The following is a 21,103-nucleotide window of genomic DNA, read 5'->3' as shown; positions in this document are numbered from 1 at the left end:
TTTGTTTGTTTATTGGTTTGGGTTTTTAGATTCCACTTATAAATGAAGCCCTATATCTGTCTTTCTCTGTCTGTCTTATTTCACTTATCATGATATACTCTAGGCCATCCATGTTGTTACAAATGGCAAGATCTCTTTTTTTTTTTTTTTTAATCTGAGTAATATTCCATCCTGTGAGAAAGCAAGCAGGAGAGAAGAGATTGAGAAGGAGATTTGAGAATGACAGGTGAAGAAATACAAATCTCTCCCCCTCCACTGTCAAGACAGACTCTGGCTTCCCAGGATAAAATTAATATTTGGGGCCTATAAAGTAAAGGCAAAGCATGGAAAGCAAAAATACAAGATAGCTTTCCACTTTTAGAAAAAGAAAACAAGGAACTTAGAAGAAAGTTAGCCTGTATATAGAAAGTATCTTTAAATTATATTTTTGGTCCATCTCCTAAGGAAAGTATTATTCTCTCTAACTTTTGGATGGTTGGTGACCCAGAACTTTTCTGACAATGTCATTCTGTTTATGGTGGCTATGTGGTGGGCAGAATAATGCCCCTCAAAGCTGTGTGTATCCCAAACCCCGACCTGTGAATATGGTCTCTCACCTGGCAAAATGGAATGTGCAGATGAAACTGAGGATACTGAGATATGGAGAATATCCTGGATTAACCAGGTGGACCCAATGTAATCACAAGGGTGCCTGTAAGTGAAAGGGGGAGGCAGGAGTCTGTGTCAGTGATGCAGCCTGAGAATAGCTTGACTATCCATCTCTGGCTTTGAAATTAAAGGAAAAGTCAAGAGAAACAGATAAGTTCCAGAAGCTGGAACAGGTAAGGAGACAGATTTTCCCCTAGAGATTTCAGAAGGAATACAGCCCTGCTGACGCTTGATTTTAGCCCATTGAAATCCATTCAGACTGATCCCACCACTAGAATTATAAGGTGATTGTTGTTGTTTTAAAGCACTAAATTTGTGGAGATTTGTTATAGCAGCAGTAGAAAACTAATACAGTGGCTGTAAAACTATTTCCAGAGCACACATATACCTGTCGGGGCATGTTTTCAGCTTTGAGTTACTATCACCTTGCCACAGCTATTGTGGATTAATCCCTGAGAGCCTTGATCATGACTTTGAGTCATTACCAGACTCTCACCATAAAGGAAAGAATAAGCAGTTGTAACCCCAGTAGTATTCATACTTGTTCATGGAAGACGTACAAGCCATGCCCCAGATAGACAGTGTGATCAAGCACAAAACAAGAGCCTGGAAAAATTCAGAAAATGGTCATTGATTTTAGATTCCAGCTACACTTGAGCAGCTCAGAGACCGCAGACCCCAGAACTCTGGTACATTCGTCATCACTCCTTTGGCTCTCCTGTGTCTCCTGCTAAGGATGTCAGGTTTTGTTCTAACACAATGACCTTGAGAGGGAGGGCAGAGGGGAAGGGGACAGTTGGAGAGCTTCACAGTGCTCATTCCCAGGGCAGATAGATACAAAATAATCAGATTTGCTCCACTGTCCAAATTGATAATCCAACAGGCATCTCCTGAAGGTCATTATGCTAAATAGTGTCTGCCCCTTGTTCCAGACTGTCTAGAGAAAGAGGAAGAGAGAAGGAAAAGAAAAACCAGCATATCAGTGATGAGCTCATACATATTTTAGAATCATTCATTAAATTTTAAAAGGGCATTGGGGTTAACCCTCAAGTAGCCAGAAATTTTACAGAATCAGTGTTGCTGATTTTCTGAACTTTCTGATCGTCAGTATTTTAGCATCCAGCTTGCTGTTTTGTCTTGAAAGCCTTTTTGTTTTAGCTTCTGTGATGTATTGCCTCCTTCCTTCTCCCGACACAGGCATAGAACCGATTGAGAATCACAGGGTTAAGAGGACAAGCATCAAAATGTCAGCTTTATTACTGATGAACTTCTGGAGGATAGCTCTTACATGTGGGGCAACAACAGGCTTTCTTTTTAGCACCTCTGCATGAAGCAAAATGACCTACTGAGTCAAGGCCAGCTGCTGAAAGTGATCCAGCCCCAGGGAACAGAGCTGCCCACTATCACATCCCAACAAGAATCCCGAAGGGGCTGAGATAGGCTTACCCACTTTCCCCCTACCTCACTGATTCCAAGGACGGTTATCCAGGGAGGGGGAAGAGAGGGGCAGAGAGAGACCAGGAGGGCTATCCTAGTAAAAGCTCTTCAGCATGGGTGTGTGAAGAATAGGGAGTGGACATTCTCCACCTGATAGCTTCTCCTAAACAATCACAAATAGAGCTATGCTATAATTAAGCTAACTAAGCAATTCTGTCTAGAGAAATCGTGAAAGCAAAATTAGCGAGAGCTGACTAAGGATCCGTCACCGCCAAGCGTGCATGGAAGCAACAGCCTCCAACTCGGCATGACACACCGCGTGAGGTGTGTTGCTAGTAATAAATAAAGAATGGACATTCACAAATGATGCCTGAGGTCTTTAGCAATTAGAACCTGTTAGAAGTTTTCCCTGTAATGACATTCTTCCTACTCATCTAAGTTCAGCTCTGCTTTCTTGAGTGACAGAACAAGGGGAGGAATTACACACAGCATTCCAGTGTCGCTTATCTGTGAAGCTGCTCACAGGGAAGGACTTTTCCTGGTAGCATTATTAGCTGCGGCAACGGTGAACTAGTGAAATGCCTGGGAGTTGCGATTTTTATAGTTGCTTCTGCTTATTTTTTATTTTATCCAAGGATGAACTTGCTGAAGAAGGTAATGGAGATTTTTTTTTCCCCTTTCAGCAGAAATATCAAGGTAACGCATGAGCAAGAGTGACCCTACCTCCTGGTTAAGAACGACAGAAGAACTACAGTGTCAGGTAAAAAGCCAACCATGTAATGAAGGATGTGAAATTTTCAAGAATGGTCTTAATATCATGACAAAAACTTAAGGCACAGAGTTCACATAAAATAATTTAAAGAGTAAAATTGGGCAGTTTTCATTTTAGTCTCCTTTTGTACACAGGTACTCATAAGAAGTTGGGGGTTCAGATTCATTTTAAGTGGGATTTATTTTTAAATGAATTTTTAAAAGCAGATTAGCTATACATATTTACTTTTATTATAAAACAGTCACTTCAAGATGTTTAATGGCTTATTGTTTGTTTGCTTATAAAATGACCTTATGAAAACTTTTATAAACAGAGAGATTCCCCCATAAAAGGTTTAGGGTACTTTTCCCTTCGTGTCAATGCTACCAACTTCCCAATTTGATGAGATTTGTCCAATTCTGAAAATATTGTATGTTATGCTTCCAAACTGCCAAGAAATAGAGTAAGAGAAATGAACACTTTCTTCTGCCCTGAAGCCAAGCTCAATCCTTCTACAACACTCTATCCTCTCAGGAAAGCTTTAGATTGGCCAAGAGCAAGATTTTTCCCCTTAACAACCATTCAGTGCTGTTGCTAGGTGATTGTGACGTAGGAAGAGTAACCTCCAATCAAATAGAAGCCCCAAAAGGCTGATTGTCACATGCCAGTATAAATAGGAGTGCTCCCCTCCCCCCAACCTTTAGGCCCTTCTCCTCTCCACTCTGCCAAGGAGAACAACATCTACCATGGCCAGATCCAACACCAAAAAGAACAAGTGCTCCAGAGGACATCGAAGCCCAATCTCCAAAAAGAGATCACATTCCAGCACTGATTTTGGCCATAGAAATTATTCACTCTACATTAACAGGGTCTTAAAAGAAGTGGTTCCCCAGAGGGGCATATCATCTCGCACCTTGGACATCATGAACACCCTGATCAATGACATCTTTGAGCGCATTTCTATGGAAGCCTGCAGCCTGATGTGTTTCAGAAATCGCTGCACCCTCACCCCTGAAGATATCCAGAAGGCAGTGTACCTGCTCTTGCCTGGGAAACTAGCTAAGTATGCAGTGGCTTTTGGAAATGAAGCTGTCCAAAGATATGTCCGCTCCTAAACTCCACGTACCAGCGTAATTAAATCTTGGGGAAAGTAAATCAAGCTTACTACCCAGACGATCACTTCACACTGGAATTCCCTCTTCTTTTTTATAACATAGCGATATTTCCTGGTATTATCCCCTCCCCGTCTTATTTCTAGAGAAAAATTACTCTCTTGCTATTTTACCTTTTAATGCTCTGGCTAGTTAGGTTTTTCTGACCCCTGCTCCCTGCCAACGTCCCACCTAGAACTCTTGTTTTTCCTTTATGCATGTAAATCTCATTATGTAAATTCAAGGTTTATGTTATTGGTAAGATATCATTAACTACGTACAGGATGCTTGAAGCTAACTATTCCCACCCCCAAGTCACACTGACTTTGAATTTAGGAAGACAAACATTTAATCAGGAGTATACCAGCAGGGATAAATTTTTATCAAGAAAGTACTTTCTAGAGCAAACTCCGTTCAACCAATTTAGTTCCCTAACAAATCTCTATACAGCATGTTAATGATTTCCTTTGTTCTACTTCTTATTTCCTGATTTTCCACAAGTTCAGTCCATAGCCACGTAAATTTTATCTTTACACATCATTGATCTTCACAGTTAGGTTTGGTTCTCTGGGATTTACTGTTCTACTTTTGTAACATAATAGGACCAACACCCAGGAACCTACTACTCAATTTATAAAACTTTTTTTTTTTTTTAACAAATGTTACTTTTTTTTTTTTTTAATAAAACACTGGAGGTGTTTCCTAGTCCCATTTCCCTATCCACTACCCTAAGTTTCATTTCTTTCCCAATCCCTTGCTTCTCTATGTATTGTTTGTGAGTGTCTCTACATAATAAGTTGAATTTTGCTTATTTAGTAACACAGGGAATACCATCGGTGTTTTTCTGTGCCTGCCTTTTTCTCTCAAAATTTTTTCTAAGATCTGTACCCGTTGATATATATAGCTCTAGTTCATTCTTTTCACTCATAGGCTGTATTATATTCCTAGTATGGATATACCTGTTTGTCTTTCCATCCTCTCTTGATGGACTTGTTGCTTTCAGTTTTTCCTATTACTACAATGCTGTTATAATGATGAGTTCCAACAACGGCTAAGACAAATAGAGCATATGCTATAAGCCCAGCATTTTACATACATTAACTTATTGCATCCCTACAGCCTTGTGATAATTTAATAATTCTCCCCTCCTACAGATGAGGAAAATGAGGCACAGAGAAATAAGCTACTTGTCTGTCCTCACACGCCTGTGTCAGTGGCGGAGCTGAGATCTGACCAGGTTAACGGCATCCACTGTGGGCACGTATTGTCTCTTGTGAGCATTGTTGGACATGTATCCTCTGGTACAAATGTGCAAGCATTTCTCTAGGTAAAATACCTAACTGTGGAATTGCTGGGTCATTACTTGACTTAGTAGATATTACTGGGCTAAAGTGTTTGTGCCAACTGACATTTGCAGTCAATGAGCACATTTTGGATTCTTTTGGTTATGAGGAACATACAACTTATATTTCTCCAAGAAAAGGGAATTTCTTATATGTAAATACTAGGATGGGAACTGAAACTATAGGATGGGAAGCCACTATTCTAGGTGGCTCACTCTTAGGACCCACTCTGTTTCTCCTGGTACAAATGCTTCCTTCTCAGAGTTGCCGATGAGTCCATTAGATTCCACTTCCAGGAATACGACAGTAAGATTTTACCGCAATAAAAAATAAAAAATTTTAAGTGGGTATTTTATATACATGCATTGATATAGTCAGACTTGAAACTACCTTATTTAAGTTGGGCCCAGACAGAGGTTGCCAGCCATGCTAAAGATCGACTGACCATGATTATATAGTTGCCCACTATGCTGCCGTGGGTTGGCCCAAAAAGGACCTCAAAGATCTACTAGGGTTCAGTGAGTTATAGCCATTGGGTCAAATTTGGAAACAGCTCTTTTTTGTATGGTCCCACAAGCTAAGAAGGTTTTTAAATTTTTATAGGGATATTTTAAAAGAAAAAACCAAGAATATTCAACAAGCCTAATGTGACCCACAAAGCCTTAAATATTTATTGTCTGGCTCTTTACAGAATAAGTCTCCACCTGTGGTCTATCCAGTGTTGCTGCTTTTGCAGAGTTTGCAATGAAGCAAGTTTTCTAAAGCTTTTCTTGTGACACACATGTTCTGTATAAAAAGTTTACAAAGGTCAAAAGTTCATAGTTGGCTTTTCGAATCATGGCAGAAAGGGTAGTACCTACCAATAGTACTCAACAATTGGGGCAGCAGACTAACCATTCACAAAAACAGTCTTCTTATAAATTGAGGTGTTAAAGATGGATTAAGGGAACTAGAAGTTTCTTTATATGTTATTCTCTCTACTTCTGTTTTTGAAATATTTTAATAGAATTTCAAAATAGGATCAAGATTCTTGGTAAAAACTCTCTGGCATTGGTTTTGAGTCTGATTATATAAATGTGTGTATGCAAAACTACCCACATTTTCAAAAAGTTTTAACCATTTTTTTATTGTGGTCAAATCTGTATAATATATAGATTTGTATTTATATATATAAATACATATACACACATATATATACACACATATACATACACATATATATATATACATATACATATATATGTATATATATATATATATATATGTAAACTTGCCATTTTAGCCACTTTTAAGTACATGGTCACAATAAGTCCATTCACATTATCAGGCGGCCAGCACTACCAGGCAACTCTAGTATTTCATCTTCCCAAACTGAAACTTCATAAACATTAAACAATAACTCCACATGCACCCCCTCCCCTGTCCCTTGCAAGTACCATTCCGCTATCTCTCTCCAAGAATTTAATGACTCTAGGAAATTAGTCTAAGTGGAATTCAGCAGTATCTCTCCTTTTGTGACTGGCTTCTTTCACTTAGCACAGTATCTTCAAGGTTCATCCATCGTAACACAAGTCAGGATTGCCTTTCTTTTACGGCTGAATAATATTCCAATGTATGTGTTTATCACATTTTGTTTATCCATTCATCCATTGGTAATCACTTGGGTTGCTTCTGCCTTTTAGCTGCTGAAAATAATGCCACTATGAACATGGGTGTACACATGTCTCTTTGAGTCCCTGCTTTCAGTTCTTTCAGGTATATCCCCAGAGTTTCAGTTATATAACTCAGATGTGGAATTGCTAGACCATGTGGTAATTCTATTTTTAACTTTTTTGAGAAGCCACCATACCATTTTCCTATGATGACTGCTTCATTTTATAGTCTCACCAGCAACGCACAAGAGCTCCAACATTCCACATCCTCACCAACATTTGTTATTTTCTGTTTACTGTTTTATATATGCATTGTGTATTGTAGTCATCCTAATGGTTATAAAGTGGTTTTGATTTTCATTTCCTTAATGACGAGTGATGTTGAGCATATTTTCATGTGCTCACTGGTCATTTGTACTTTTTCTTTCTTTTTTTTTTTTAAGGTTTTAGTTATTAGAGAGCACACGCACATGCAGTGGGGAGAGGGGCAGAGGGAGAAGGAGAAGCAGTATCCCCACTGAGTAGAGAGCCCAACATAGGGCTCCATCCCAGGACCCTGAGATCATGACCTGAGCCAAAGGCAAAGGCTTAACCACCTGAGCCACACAAGTGCCCTGTACTTTTTCTTTATATAAATGTCTTTTGCCCATATTTAAATTGACTTTTGTTGTTGTTGAGTTGAAGGAGTTCTTTCTATATTCTGGATATTATTCCTTTCCTAGATATAGGATTTGTAAATATCTTTCTCTCATTCCATGGGTTGTCTCTCCAGTCTGTTGATAGTATCCTTTGATACGCAGAAGTTTCATGAAATCTGCTTTGTCCACTTTTTCATTTTTCATTTTGTGTTATATGCCACTTAATATTTTTATTGCTCATTTATGAGAAATTATTTGCAACATTTACATATACTTTTTTTAATTTTGGAGTCAATTCATAAAGTCAACATAGCTTCTAAAATTTGAAAACAGTCTCACACTAGCTAACATATTAAGAAAGGGTCAAAAATATCTCAGTGCATAATTTTGACATTAATAGGACAATTTCACCCTTTTTTCAGTTTTGGACCTAGTTACCTGAGACATTTAAATGACAGGAAGACAAAAAGTAGTACACACTGTTGGTAGTCCCCCAGTATCCTTCTTCTCAGAAATAAGACCCCAATTTTTAGTTGAGCTCATGGCTCCTAGGACAAAGGCTTCATTTCTAACCCTTCCTTTGACTAGTTGTGTCCATGAGACCAAGTGCAGATGAGTGGGAAGGTATTTACAACTTCTGAAAAGTTTCCTTAAATACCAGCAGAGTTCTCTTTTCCTTTTTCTTCTTCTGCTAATTGGACTGAGGCTGTGAAAGTTGGAGCTGGTGTAGCCACCTTCAACTAGGAGTTAAAACCTGTATATTGAGGATGATAGAGCAGCAAAGTAAAAGAGCTTGGGCCTGAGATGACTGAGCTGCCGTGCAGCCCAGGACTGCCTGTGTTTACATGAGAGAGAAATAAATTTCTAACTTGTTTCAGCCCATATTATTTTGGGTTTCTATCATTCATAGTCAAATCTAATTCTAATGTAGACATCCAGAAGATTACTGATGGCTAAACAACGTGGTTAGTCTCAAAATGATTCTACACTTATTAAATAAAAACATAATAATCTATAAATGGAGGATGATGAATGTCTCATGTATTTACCAGAAGACATTTTTGTGAAATGAAACTCATGCTATTTAGCAACCCTTTCTCAGAGATGCATAACGCAGATGGCCAGAGCTTGCTAGTCTCTCGGACTCCTGATGGATTTTGAAACACTACTTAAAATACAAAAATAGTAAGAAATTGAAAGAAAACAGGAAAGAGAATTTCCAACTAAGCCAACATACCAACATACCAGTTCTATGGTAATTTGAAGCTAGCGATCTATACAGTATCATAAAAGATGACTTACACCACCAGGAAAGAATAGTGCCAGTTTTATAATACAAATCATCCAAACAATAAAATTCTAGCAAACTTAGATTATCTTTCTAGGTTATTCTAGATGTCCTTATCATTGGATAAGACACCTAAACTTATTTCTGAGTTAGGGACCTTGCCTTGGAATTGAATAATGTAATCTCATATAAACGTATGCTATCACTATAATTATAAATATAAAGTCTTGCTGGGCACACTGCTGGCTTGTTCCTGTATGAACTAAATACGTTGGAAATTACTGCAAATAGAAAAGTACCATTAAGTATAATACCTTGCATATGGCACTTAGAGTTCACTTATATGTTTGCAGAAACGCCCTCTTCACAATAGATGCTGAGAAAACAGAGACAAGGTCCAAGCCTTTAAAAGCTTGGAATTGTATGGAACAGCAAACTGAAACTAAAATAAATTATTGGGAACAGCTGACAGCATTAAGTCTAGGCTCTGAGCTAGGCATTATTTTAAGTACTCCATATATACCTCCTCAATACAAAAAGCCCAAGATAACCACACGAGGCACCATTAACATTTTATAGTTAGGAAAACTGAGGCATTAAATGGGCTAAGTAACATGCCAGAGGTCACAGAGCTAGTAATAATTGTGATTAAACCCACTTACTCTGGCTCTAGAACTTGTAACTTAAAGCACAATGCCTGCTACATCTCACGTGGAGAAAGACGGGTAGAAGACCCACGTGGCACATGGGAAGGACATCTAACCCAGAGCAGAAAGGGACCTTACAGGAGACGACACCTGCCCTATGTCTTGAATTATGAGTAGGAAATGCACATAAGGCAGAGGGATAATGTTTGCAAAAGCATAGGGCATTAAACAGTATAAATTTAAGATAATTGCAAGTTGAACGGCTGCCAACAAGCACAGGAGGAGGAGGGATGGTGGAAACAAGGTCAGAGAGGCAGGCAGCCATCTGTGGGCTGGCTTATAATTTGAATTTGATTCCAGAACCTGTGAGGAGGCCCCTGAAGGGACTTGAGGCAGGAGAAAGGTTATCCCAACAGCAGAGACGAGGGTGAATTAAATAGGGGATGACAAGTTTGTATATTGATTTGAGCAATCTATGAAATACATGAAGAATCAGTGGTGGTGGAAATAAGAAGGAACAGGTGGAAGTGGAAGGTACCTCGGAGGCAGAATTCCCAGAAGATAGGTGGGATTCCCAGGGCCCTGGCCCAGGATACGTGACAAAGCCAAGACACGAAGCTCGGTTAATTTAGCACTTACACATAAAGTGTCTAGACAAAATGCAAGCGCCTGCTGTAAATGGTGCCCTGTGTGGGGCATCACAAGGATGCTCAAAGTGCAGAGGATCTGGTAAAAGTCAAAACAACCTTGGGATGGATGGTTAGTCCTTGTTTAAAGCTGAGCTAGAAGAGGACAGCTTAAATTTTTAATACTTGCGATCAGTTTTTATCATTGCCTTGTGCTATGCTGCGCATCATGTGTTGACAGATTTGCTTAGCTCTGACAGCTGATTTTGGGGAAGACATTTGGCAGGATAGGGAGAACCCAGCAGACTATGTAAATCACGGGCAGAAGTAGCAGCCTATAAATACCAGGTGGAAGGTTAGTTATATTCAAGACGCAGAGCGCTGATAAAACTGCTGTGTGTCCTTGTGTGTTCTTGGGGGCGAGTTACTCTGAAGCAAAGAGAACCTGTTTTCATAAAAGACTCCGTGCTGGTCAGAGGGACAGGCTGTGCGGCAACGGGGTCCTGGTAACTCAGTGGGGCGTCAGAGGTGGACCTGGGACCGCAATCCCCAAGTGGAGGCTGCAGAGAGGGCCTCCAAGAAGCTGGTGGGGAGGATGGAGAACAAAGCAGGGTCCTGTGAAGTTTATTCCCATCGGGCTGGCTTGTGGGCTTGTGTGAAGCCGGGCCTCCTGGGGAGAATCACAGACATCTCCGTGGGGAACTTTGCCAGAAGGGTGAGTCCCGGAAACTTGGAATGACTGGGTTTTAACTGGAGAGAACTTAAGGTTTTACCCTACATTTATACGTCCTTCCAATGAACAGCTTATTTATTTATTTATTTATTTATTTTTGGTCTTCTTGTTGTGGTTTCTGCAGAGAAGGCAGAAAAATCATTTGACATCAAATTAGTCTTTACAGGGGCGCCTGGGTGGCTCAGTGGTTTAAGCCGCTGCCTTCGGCTCAGGTCATGATCTCATGATCTCAGGGTTCTGGGATCAAGCCCCGCGTCGGGCTCTCTGCTCAGTGGGGAGCCTGCTTTCTCCTCTCTCTCTGCCTGCCTCTCTGCCTACTTGTGATTTCTGTCAAATAAATAAATAAAATCTTAAAAAAAAATTAATCTTTACAGGGGGTGCCTTTGCAGGGGGCATGGTTCAGTAGGTTAAGCACCTGCCTTTGGCTCCGGTCAGGATCTCAGGGTCCTTGGATCTAGCCCCACAGTTGGCTCCCTGCTCTGCAGGGAGGCTGCTTCTTCCTCTCCCTTTGCCCCTCCCCCTGCTTGTGCTCCTGCTCTCTCTCTCTGTCAAAATGAATACATAAAATCTTAAAAAAACTAATCTTTGCAGAGTTGCATGCTGATCCCCAAACAAGTCAGTTTTTTAGAATATTATGATTAAAACGAGTCTGACATATTTTCATTTGGGCTACTCCACAGTTAATAGGCTTTCAAGAAAAATAAACAGTACTACCTAATGTGGCAGTCAGTCTCCAGAATGGCTCCTTACTGGTTCTCTTCTGGTGTGCATGCTCTGGGTCGTCCCCTCCCACAGTATATTAGGGTTGGTCTGAGTCACCAGTAGAATACAGTACAAGTGACAGTGTGTGACTTTCCAGACTCCCCCATAAAAAAAAAAAAAAATTTTTTTTTAAAAGAAAAGAAAAAAACAGTGCTACTTCCATGTTTTCTCTTGGATTACTCACCCTGTGGAAACCAGCCACACAGTCGTGATGATATGAAAGCAACCCCGTGGAAAGAGGCAAGTGGTGAGGAACTCAGGTCTCCTGCCAACAGCCAGCATTGACTTGCCAGCCGTCTGCGCGAGCCGCCTTGGAAGTGAATCTTCCAGCTCCAGTCAAGCCTTCTGAGGATGGCAACCGTGGCCAACATCTTAACTGAAAACTTCCAGGAGACTCTGAGGCAGAACCACTCAACCAAGTTGCTCCTGAATTCCTGAACCTCAAAAATATTATGAAATAAAAATCAGCAGTATTGTTTCAAGTTTGGGATAATTTGTTAAGTGGCAATATTTAACTCACACACTTAATTTAGAGCCACAAGAACAAAACAACTCACTGACGTAATGCCCCCAAAACAAAGAGATTGCCCCATAACAGGTTTTGTCGTCTACCTTTAGTCAACTCAAGCAAATTTCTGGCACTTTTCAAATTCACTCACATTTTTGTCCTCGCTTAAAGACAATAATGTTCAGAAATATTAAAACCTAAGTCCAAAACACCCATTATAGTACCATGTAGATAGCTAGCTGGGCCGCAGAGTCTGCTAAATTAATTTCGAAAAAGCAGGCAAAAAATTAGTCTAGACAGTATCTATGGGTAAACAACATCATTACATTCAATTATCTGACTGGAGAGGGAAGGCAAAAATAAAATTCTGACAGTAATTTGATTTTAGGAAAAGAGAACTATGATAAAATGCTATTATTAAAGAAAAACTGAACGTGAATACTATATTTTCCAAAGCAAAATGCCTACAGCAACAGGAACACATTCAAAATCTGTTATTGAAATCCCAGGGAAAATGCTGGCCTCTACATAAGGTGAGGAGCTTGAATAGATCTCAGAGGACTAAGAGCAATGTTATAAGCAAATTCAAGCAAAAATTCAAGCAAAGAAACCAAGATGTTTCAATTGGCACCAAAAAATAATAATAATAACCAGAACTAGAGACAACACCCCAAGTTTGGGAGGATCTCGAAGATGAGGCTATGTGTTGTCATCAGGCATAGCTTTGTACTGTGGTTCATGCTTTATGTGTCTGCCTCTTGGCCTAAACCAAAAACTCCTAAGAGGTAGGGACTCGGTATCTGTCTTAAGTCACTGCCCGCAGTTAGGGTGTTAGTCTGAGTTCCCTAGAGGAAAGGTGATTCTGAAGCAAGACTTTCTTGGCTGGTGCAGTCCCAGGGCAGCAAGAGTGAAAGGAAAGACAAGTGAGTCAGAAGAGGGTGGGAAGAGCACGCACGATAACGCACTGACCATGCTGGCTACTCTTCTAGAATAAGCAATTGCCTCATTAGAGTTGTAATTGGACCATGCAGGGAATGCCTGGACAGCTGACATGGAAAAACCATGACTCGCAACAGTCTATGGTAGGGGGGGGAAATGGAGAAGAAATTCATCTGCTAGCTCCATCCTGCCTTCTACTTTTCACTAATCAAAGTTTGCTCCATGAGGAGGCTATTTCCCTAAACACCCAGCTAGTGGCCCCTTGAGCAACCACTGGGGAAACGACAAATCTGAAAAGGTAAGAGGGACCGGAGACCTTGGCCATTCATCTAGGGTAAAAAAAATGCAAGGACCCACACAGAGTCCTTCACTACAGTGGCTATGGCAACGGTATAAAAGCCTAAGGCCTTAGGGGTCAGGTGAGTTGGAAAAATGCATTCTGTATAGCCAGTGTTGGTTGACATTAGTGGATAGAACCTTCTTGTAGTAATAGCAGTAACAACCACAAGAATACTAGTATTTATCATTTTAGAAGTACCAGCTACTGGCTTAGAGTCTCCATATACATTACTTCCTGTAATTTTCACAACAGCCCTGCAAGGCGATACTATTATTTCCCCTTTTTACAGATAAGAAAACTGAGGCTCAGAGGTATTAACTAATTGAGCCAAAATTACACAGCTAGTAAGTGCACCCTTAGTTCTGGACCCAGAGTTCTTTCCACTGTCCCGAACTCCCTTGTAAGGGTAGAGTACGTTAAAGCTAAAATGTGTACATAAAGTCTTTATGTTCACATGTTTATTAGCTCTTTTCATCTTGATCATGACTTACTTTATAGATAAGGAAAATGAGGCTCAAAAAGTTTAGGTATCTTTTCCAAGTTCATACAGCTATTAATAGAGCTGGGAGTCAAAGCTTAGCTGGAGTTTTTGTTTGTTTTCAATCTTTGCTTCTCACCAGAAACTATCAAATGCTTGGTTGAAATCACAACTATCTGAGTTCAACTCAGTGTTTGCTAATCTATCATCATAGACACACCATCTAAAAATTAGTTTCCACAAATCCTATTAGAAAAAAAATCACTCGGAGCAATTGTTTTCACAAGTTCTTACCCTCTGAATTAGTGAGAAACTTCTATATTCATTGATGTAAGTATGATTTTATGCTGGGAACTCATGAGGATTTCAGAGGAGATGAGAATGGAAGAAATTATAAGACCCTCACAGAGACACTGAAAAGAGTATAGCAATAAGGACCCTCAAAGCAGCCGACATCTTAACAGGAAGCCTAAAAGATTATTGAAGGAGGAACAACAGGACTAAAAAGCTGGAGACGAATGGCAACAAAACACCACACCATGGAAGTATTTTAATACACTGAGGAAAATACAGAGAAAGTTTTTTTGGAAAGTTTCTGTTACTTTCTTCAAATATTTATTAGAATGGGGTTTGGCTGCGTAAAAACAGAAAGATCCACACTGACGGTGGAAGTAAGACGGAAGTTTGCATCTCTTTCATGTAGTGACCAGATATTGGCCATTCAAGGAGGGAGTCCACTATGTGGTGTCCATCCAGTGTCAGAGACCCAGCATCTTTTCTTGTAGCCGCTTTGTGATTAACAGCTTCCATGTGCTAAGTCACCTCATGGCCCAAGCTAGCTGCTGGAGCTCTAACCATTATATTCACACTTTAGGCTACAGGAAGAAAGAAGAGGAAAGAAGGGTCTACGTCGTCCCTTTTATTGAGATTTTTCCAGAAATAACTCACAACACTTCCACTTAGGTATCATTGAGCAGAATTTCATTACAGGAGCCCATGGACACCTAGTTGCAAAGAAGACTATCTTTCAGCTGAGTATATTGTCCCCATCTGAATGCAGGTTTTTGTTACTGAGGAGGAGAGGGAATGGCTATTAAGGTGTACAGCTAGCAGATTCTGCCACAAATGTGTAAAAGATTAATAACAATAATAGTAACAATAAAAATGATAAAACGTGTTCAACCTACCGACCTAGCTCCTCAAAGACATCCACAACAGAATATCCCAACGCCATCCATAAATTCGTACCACAGGACCATTTTTTATAGGATTTTTAAAGTGAAGTCAATTTAGAGACTTTTGTCACAAGATCATGGGAATGGATTGATGATAAAGCCAAAAGTGAAAAAAACTTGAATTTTGTATTTTGCTAAAATCTCAATATTTCTCTAACGTGGCAGTTGGCTTTTGTCCTCAGACTGCAGTGGCTGGCAGCATAAGATAAGAAACTCTCTTACATTCCATGTCATCTGTATTCTCCCGTTGTTACTCTGCAGATCGCTTAAATTGAACTTGCAGAAGCCCTCTTTTCTACTTAACTGTATTCATATTTCAGGCAAACACAGCTCACATTTCAAGGGAAAACTCTATCAAAAATGATATTTAACTCCTTTGCATTCAAAACACTGCACAGAAGCTAAATTCTCCCCTCATTCTAAAACAGTAGAGAAATAAGCAATCAAAGGAAAGGAAATCGTGGGGAAAAATAAGGTGCCTGATGCATTCCTGTGCAAAAATAAGTGTTCTTTTAAATGTATTTTTATTTCCAATAATGGTAATAATAGCTAACATTTATTGAGTGGGTATTATGGGCCAAGAGCAGAGGGGAGCACACTATTGCATTCATTCAGAAACTGTAAGAACCTCAAGTGTGTTTAGTTGAACTTTTGCTCCCTAGGCTCTGTCATTCATTCATCCTTCCGTGAACATTTGCCAGACATTTATTATGCACCTAGCACTATGCTAAAAGATAGGGAGACAGAGATTTTTTAAAACAAGATACTAGCCTAAGGAAATTTGCATTTTTCTTGAACGAACAAAGGGAAAAATAGAAGGAGTACATTTTAATCCCTGCTTGCATGGGTTCTGGGAAGGGCCATCGGGGTTTGCATCCTGACCCTGTGAATGCTTAGCCATGGAACTTGAGGCAAATCACATAACTTCTCCAAGTTTCAGTCTCCCTATCTGAAAAATGGGAATACCAAAGTACTGAACAAAAGAAGCCATTTAGGCCCTTAACTCACTGTTTGGCACCAGGTAAGCACTCAATAAATGTTAGGTATTTTAATTTATTTGTATATTGGCATCCAGGGTGATAAAGGAACGCTAAGAAAGATGCTGAACCAGACTCTAGGCTGAAGGGGCCTAATGAAGATACCCAATTTGAGCATTTAAGACTGTACAACTCAGATACTCACCTAAATTCTCTGGTCCTCAGGGGTCAGCCTTCTCTTCTATGCCCAAATAACCCTGATTGCACATGCCTATGAAAGTAGAGAGTCTCATCTTTCACTGGGTCACCCCTCAAGGAGAGCAGTGAAAACTTGAATAATAGAGACATGTTTCACATACCCTCGGGCTCCTCCAGCCAGACGCTCTCTCTAGATGATTCGTCTACTTCGCGCACAGGATCTCTGCTCACACTCTCCACCTGGTCCCTCCAGGCTGTTTCTGCTTTCCCAGGTTCACCCTTCCTCAAGAACGAGCAGAGCTGCCTCCATTGATACTTCGAGGCACAGCCCAGAAGAAGCAGTCCCTTGAGAACGGAAACACACAGAGAAGGTAGCCACAACGAGGGCTACAGGCTTTTTCTCTGAGAGTCACAGCCCAAACACAAGTTAACTATCCCTGACCAGCCCCCACAGATCTTTTCCTGGTGGGGGTCAGAGCCAACTGCTCCCCACCCAGAGGAATCTTCAGGCACCATAATATTCCAGCATCCAAACTCAATTCTCTTTTTTTGATGCCAGGGAAGATGGAAAGACTCTCCTCAGGCTGAAGCCCCTCTCTTTGCCACCTCACGATGGCGGCTGCATGTGCGCCCATTTCCTCCAGGGTGCTGCGGCCCTCTGCTCCAAGTCACCCCTGGTACAAATAGGTGAATCCTCAAAACCTAAATCAGGGTTATCCATTTGGATATCCTCCTGGACAGGAAACCCGAGCCCAGTCCGTCTGGTGCTGCTTCAAGTTAATCTGTATCCACATCACGGGCTTCCCTTGGCCCCGAGACGAAAGGAGGTCCAGGCCTGCGTGACTTTGGTGGTTCCTGGTCTTGTATGGACACTGCTTGGACAAAAATCCACCTAACTCTACCAAACACATCGTTTCCAGGCAAAAAGGGCAGTCTAAATCCAGATTTAGGAAATTTTGTTTCCACTAACTTGTTAATATACTACATTTATATTTTTAAACAGCACAATAGGTTACTTGAAGGTTTTGCATGTGGAGTTATTATTCCTACACTCTAGGCCTCCCTGAGAAAAATGAATAGGTGTTTGCCTTATGGATACATTGCTAAAAGGATTCATTCAAGTGGTCTGTGCTCAAACAAAGGGAAGTCTCACCCCAAAGACAAATGTTTACCTGTCAAATGTCTCATTTCCTCAAAGCTCCGCTCTCAACCAGATTTTGTGTTAGATATACTTTGCTTTTCCATAAGTATATGCTTCAGCCGTTTAGAATGGAAATAGCCCACAGCACTTTGCAAGATGTGGAGAGCTTTTTTGTTAAAAGGCATTTTAGTATTCTATTGTTATTGAACACAATTAATACCTCTTGGCCAGAAACTCTTTCAGGGATATTAGACATATAAGGAAAAATCCCCCTCTAGAAGTCAAGGAGAAGCGCTTCCTAAACAGCAAGAATCATTTGGCATTTGAACATGTACCCAAACAGATTTTTATTAATACTACTCATTAATACTACTAATATTAATACTACTCATGCCTATTAATACTACTCAAGCAATCATTTAAAAGTTAGTGACTCTTACATTCCGAATCATGGAGCTAGAGTGTATTATGCTAAGCTCAACAAATCAGTCAGAGAAAGGCAGATAGCAAATGACTTCGCTCATATGTGGAATTAAGAAACAGAATGGATGAACATAAGGGAAGGGAGGAAAAAAGAGAGGGGAGAGAGAGGCAAACCATAGAGACGCTTCGCTATAGAGAACAAACTGAGGGTTGATGGAAGGGAGGTGGGTGGGGGATGGGCTAGACGGGTGATGGGGTAAAGGAGGGCACTTGTGATGAGCACTGGGTGTTGTACGGAAGTGATGAATCACTAAATTTTACTTCTGAAATGAACATTACACTATATGTCAACTAGAATTTGAATAAGAACTTGAAATAAATAAACAAACCATCCACCATCATCTGTTCCCTGATATCTTTCCTCTGCTTTACGTGAGCAAGTTTAGACAAGTTTATTTATTTTTTTTTTTTTTTTTAGACTCTCCCATCAAAATGTCAAGTTTTTTCTTTCCTCTCGGCAGTAGGGAACTTTAAAAAATATTTCGTTACCATTAAGTGTTACTTAATGTTTAACTGAAATTTTAAAAATAGTATTTTGCCAGGAATTTCAATGGACTATTGGAAAAATCATTTGAGGTAATAGGGTAACGAATGCATAGAACAATTTTTAACACACTGTAGACTGTGTATAAATTACTATCGTTATTCCTTTGTTAAGGTCAGAGGAGGGTAGATAAGCCTTAATTGGACAAATAGCATTTCATACATGGCCTGGAGAGCTGGAAGGAAGAGGAACTAATTCATATTGAGACCAAATTTGTAATCACTTAGTCTTTCTTAATCCTCACAACCAATCTACGAATTAAATATTTCCATTTTACTAGAAAGGAAACTGAAGATAGGAGGGGTCAAATGACTTGTCCTATGGCCACATAATTAATAAGATCCTGAATGGGATTTATACTCAAAAGGGAGGGCTCACAAAGTGTTAGAAGAAGAGCAGCAAGAATGGGACTGGCTAACCTGCATCTCACTATTGCCTGGGCCACCCTCACTTGGTTCCCCTGGCAAGTGAGGAAAGTGATGACTCTCCTCCTCCAGCCCTTCCTGCTCAGCCTCAGCCCCTAAGTTCACCAAGCCAGGCTGGACCCTGGCCAGTCAGCAGTGAGCAGAGGACCAGCACACGGAGTTGGTGTCTGGAGTGCTTAGTGGACCTGCTCTTCTGCCCTGAGCTTCCTCAGACTCACGGAGGTATAGCTCTGTCCCGCTTTTACCAAAGTATCCAGGTTGTAAGACTGGGCTTCTTCCAGGCTGTCCAACCTTCCCATTTCCCTGCTGAGGTCTGAGACTTACCCTGAGTTTCAGTACCCTAAATTCTCACAGGTGGTGGAACTTGTCCCTTGGATTCTAAGACAAGCAGATAGGCCATCTTGAACCCAGGCATGGCCCCTTATCTGATCTGTATATTGCCACCAACCAGAAACTCCTGTTATGCCACCCTATCCATTAGATGATCTCTTTGGGCAAGGATTCCTGGCTACATCAGTTCTGCATTATTTGCTTTGGCTTTTCAGATGTTGCATGTTGGCCAACAGCTAACGCCTTTGGGTCCAGGCCAACCTTGGCCTTCTTTTACTCTCTTCCCAAGTTCATGAAGTTTCAATGTGCCTCACGGCTAAGGCATCCGAGTCAGTGCAGGATGAGGCCCTGTAAGGCTTACCATAAATGGAAAATGCCCATGTGGAAAACAGGCACCCTGCCACGAACACACAAGAGGGTCACAGTTTACCAAAATGTAGCTTGACTGCAGAGTCACAGATTAAAAACAGAAGTTTGGGAAGAGGTAGGTATGAGGAGCTTGTTCCACTGGCTAGCTCTGTGATCTGTAGCCAGTGTCATTAGGGTCGCTGTGCTTCGCTCTGCTCATCTGTGACATAAGCGCAAGGACACCCGTGTCACTAAGTCTTTATAAGGATTAATTGAGATAATGTTTGTCAAGGATCAGGAACAGACCTGGTAATAGCAGACACTTAGTAAGTGCCATATCTAATTGATTCTAAAGTGCACGCTCATTTTCACATTGTAACACTCTAAAATTGGAATGGATCTCATATCATGTCACAGTTTAACCAATCATGATTTTTTTTCTTCTTTTTTAATGGACATAAAATAATGGTAGATCTTAGAATCAGTGACACATAAAGATCGATAAAATGCTGTCCAGATGGTCCCCAACTTACAACAGTTCAACTTACAGTTCTTTTACTTCATAAAAGGGTATGAGAGCAATATGCATTCAGAAACTGTACTTCGAATTCTGAGTTCTGATCTTTTCCCCAGCTGGAGACATGCAGGAGATACTCTCTGGTGATACTGGGCGGTGGCAGCTCCGTCAGCCACGCATGTACAAGGATAAACCACCCACACACTGACAGTCACTTCGTTTCTCACTTTCCGTACAGCGTTCAGTGAATTATATGAGATCATCAATACTTAATTATAAAATGGGCTTGGGGCGCCTGGGTGGCTCAGTTGAGTGTCAGAGTCTTGGTTTCTTCTCAGGACATGAGCTCATGGGTCGTGGGATCAAGCCTTGTGTGGGGACTCTGCGCTCAGTGGGGAGTCTGCTTAGGATTCTCTCTCTCTGTCTCCCTCTGCCCCTCACCCCACTCTTGCATTCATGCTCTCTCTCTCTCTCTCTCTCATGAATAAATAAATAAATAGAGCTTTAAAATCATCATAAATAAGTAAGTAAGTAAGTAAAATAGGCTTTCATTCCAAGCATGTTTACAGCAGGCCAGGTTAAGCTATGATGTTCCATAGGTTAAATGTATTAAATGCGTTTTCAACTTAGGATATTTCCAACTTACATTGAGTTTATTAGGATGTAACGCTAACCCAAGTCAAGGAAGATGTGTGATATCTTTCTCTTACCACAGTATCCAGGACCATACTTTACTCCCTCCCAAACCCGACGAGTCCAACAGCAAAACTAAAAGCAACATTGTAATGGATGGTGCCTTATAACCATGTAGAACAATTGAGAACAATTTTTCCCCATTTCATCTGACAATTCCACACCTAAGGCTGAGAAAAGACCACTGAGATTTTTGTGAAATAACAGGATCTTTAGAGAGGCTCTTCATTTTTGCATTTTCCACAGGCAGGCCTTGTTTTTCCAAAAAAAA

At 40.6% G+C, this 21,103-nt stretch overlaps 1 protein-coding gene across 1 annotated transcript; it reads left to right on the top strand.

The window, feature by feature from the left end:
* Positions 1–3,582: 3,582 nt before the first annotated feature.
* LOC123938122 (histone H2B subacrosomal variant-like) lies at positions 3,583–3,951 on the top strand. The gene has a single exon (XM_045999149.1). The coding sequence runs from the start codon at positions 3,583–3,585 to the stop codon at positions 3,949–3,951; it is 369 nt and encodes a 122-aa protein (XP_045855105.1).
* Positions 3,952–21,103: the final 17,152 nt, after the last annotated feature.

This window comes from Meles meles, chromosome 3 (assembly GCF_922984935.1).
Source record: "Meles meles chromosome 3, mMelMel3.1 paternal haplotype, whole genome shotgun sequence".
Classification (NCBI taxonomy): domain Eukaryota; kingdom Metazoa; phylum Chordata; class Mammalia; order Carnivora; family Mustelidae; genus Meles; species Meles meles.
The sequence above is the reverse complement of the archived record's forward strand: the minus strand, read 5'-3'. Positions and strand labels throughout refer to the sequence as shown.

Excerpts from the sequence above, each read along its gene's own strand:
- LOC123938122 (XM_045999149.1), top strand. The coding sequence starts at position 3,583 with ATGGCCAGATCCAACACCAAAAAGAACAAGTGCTCCAGAGGACATCGA.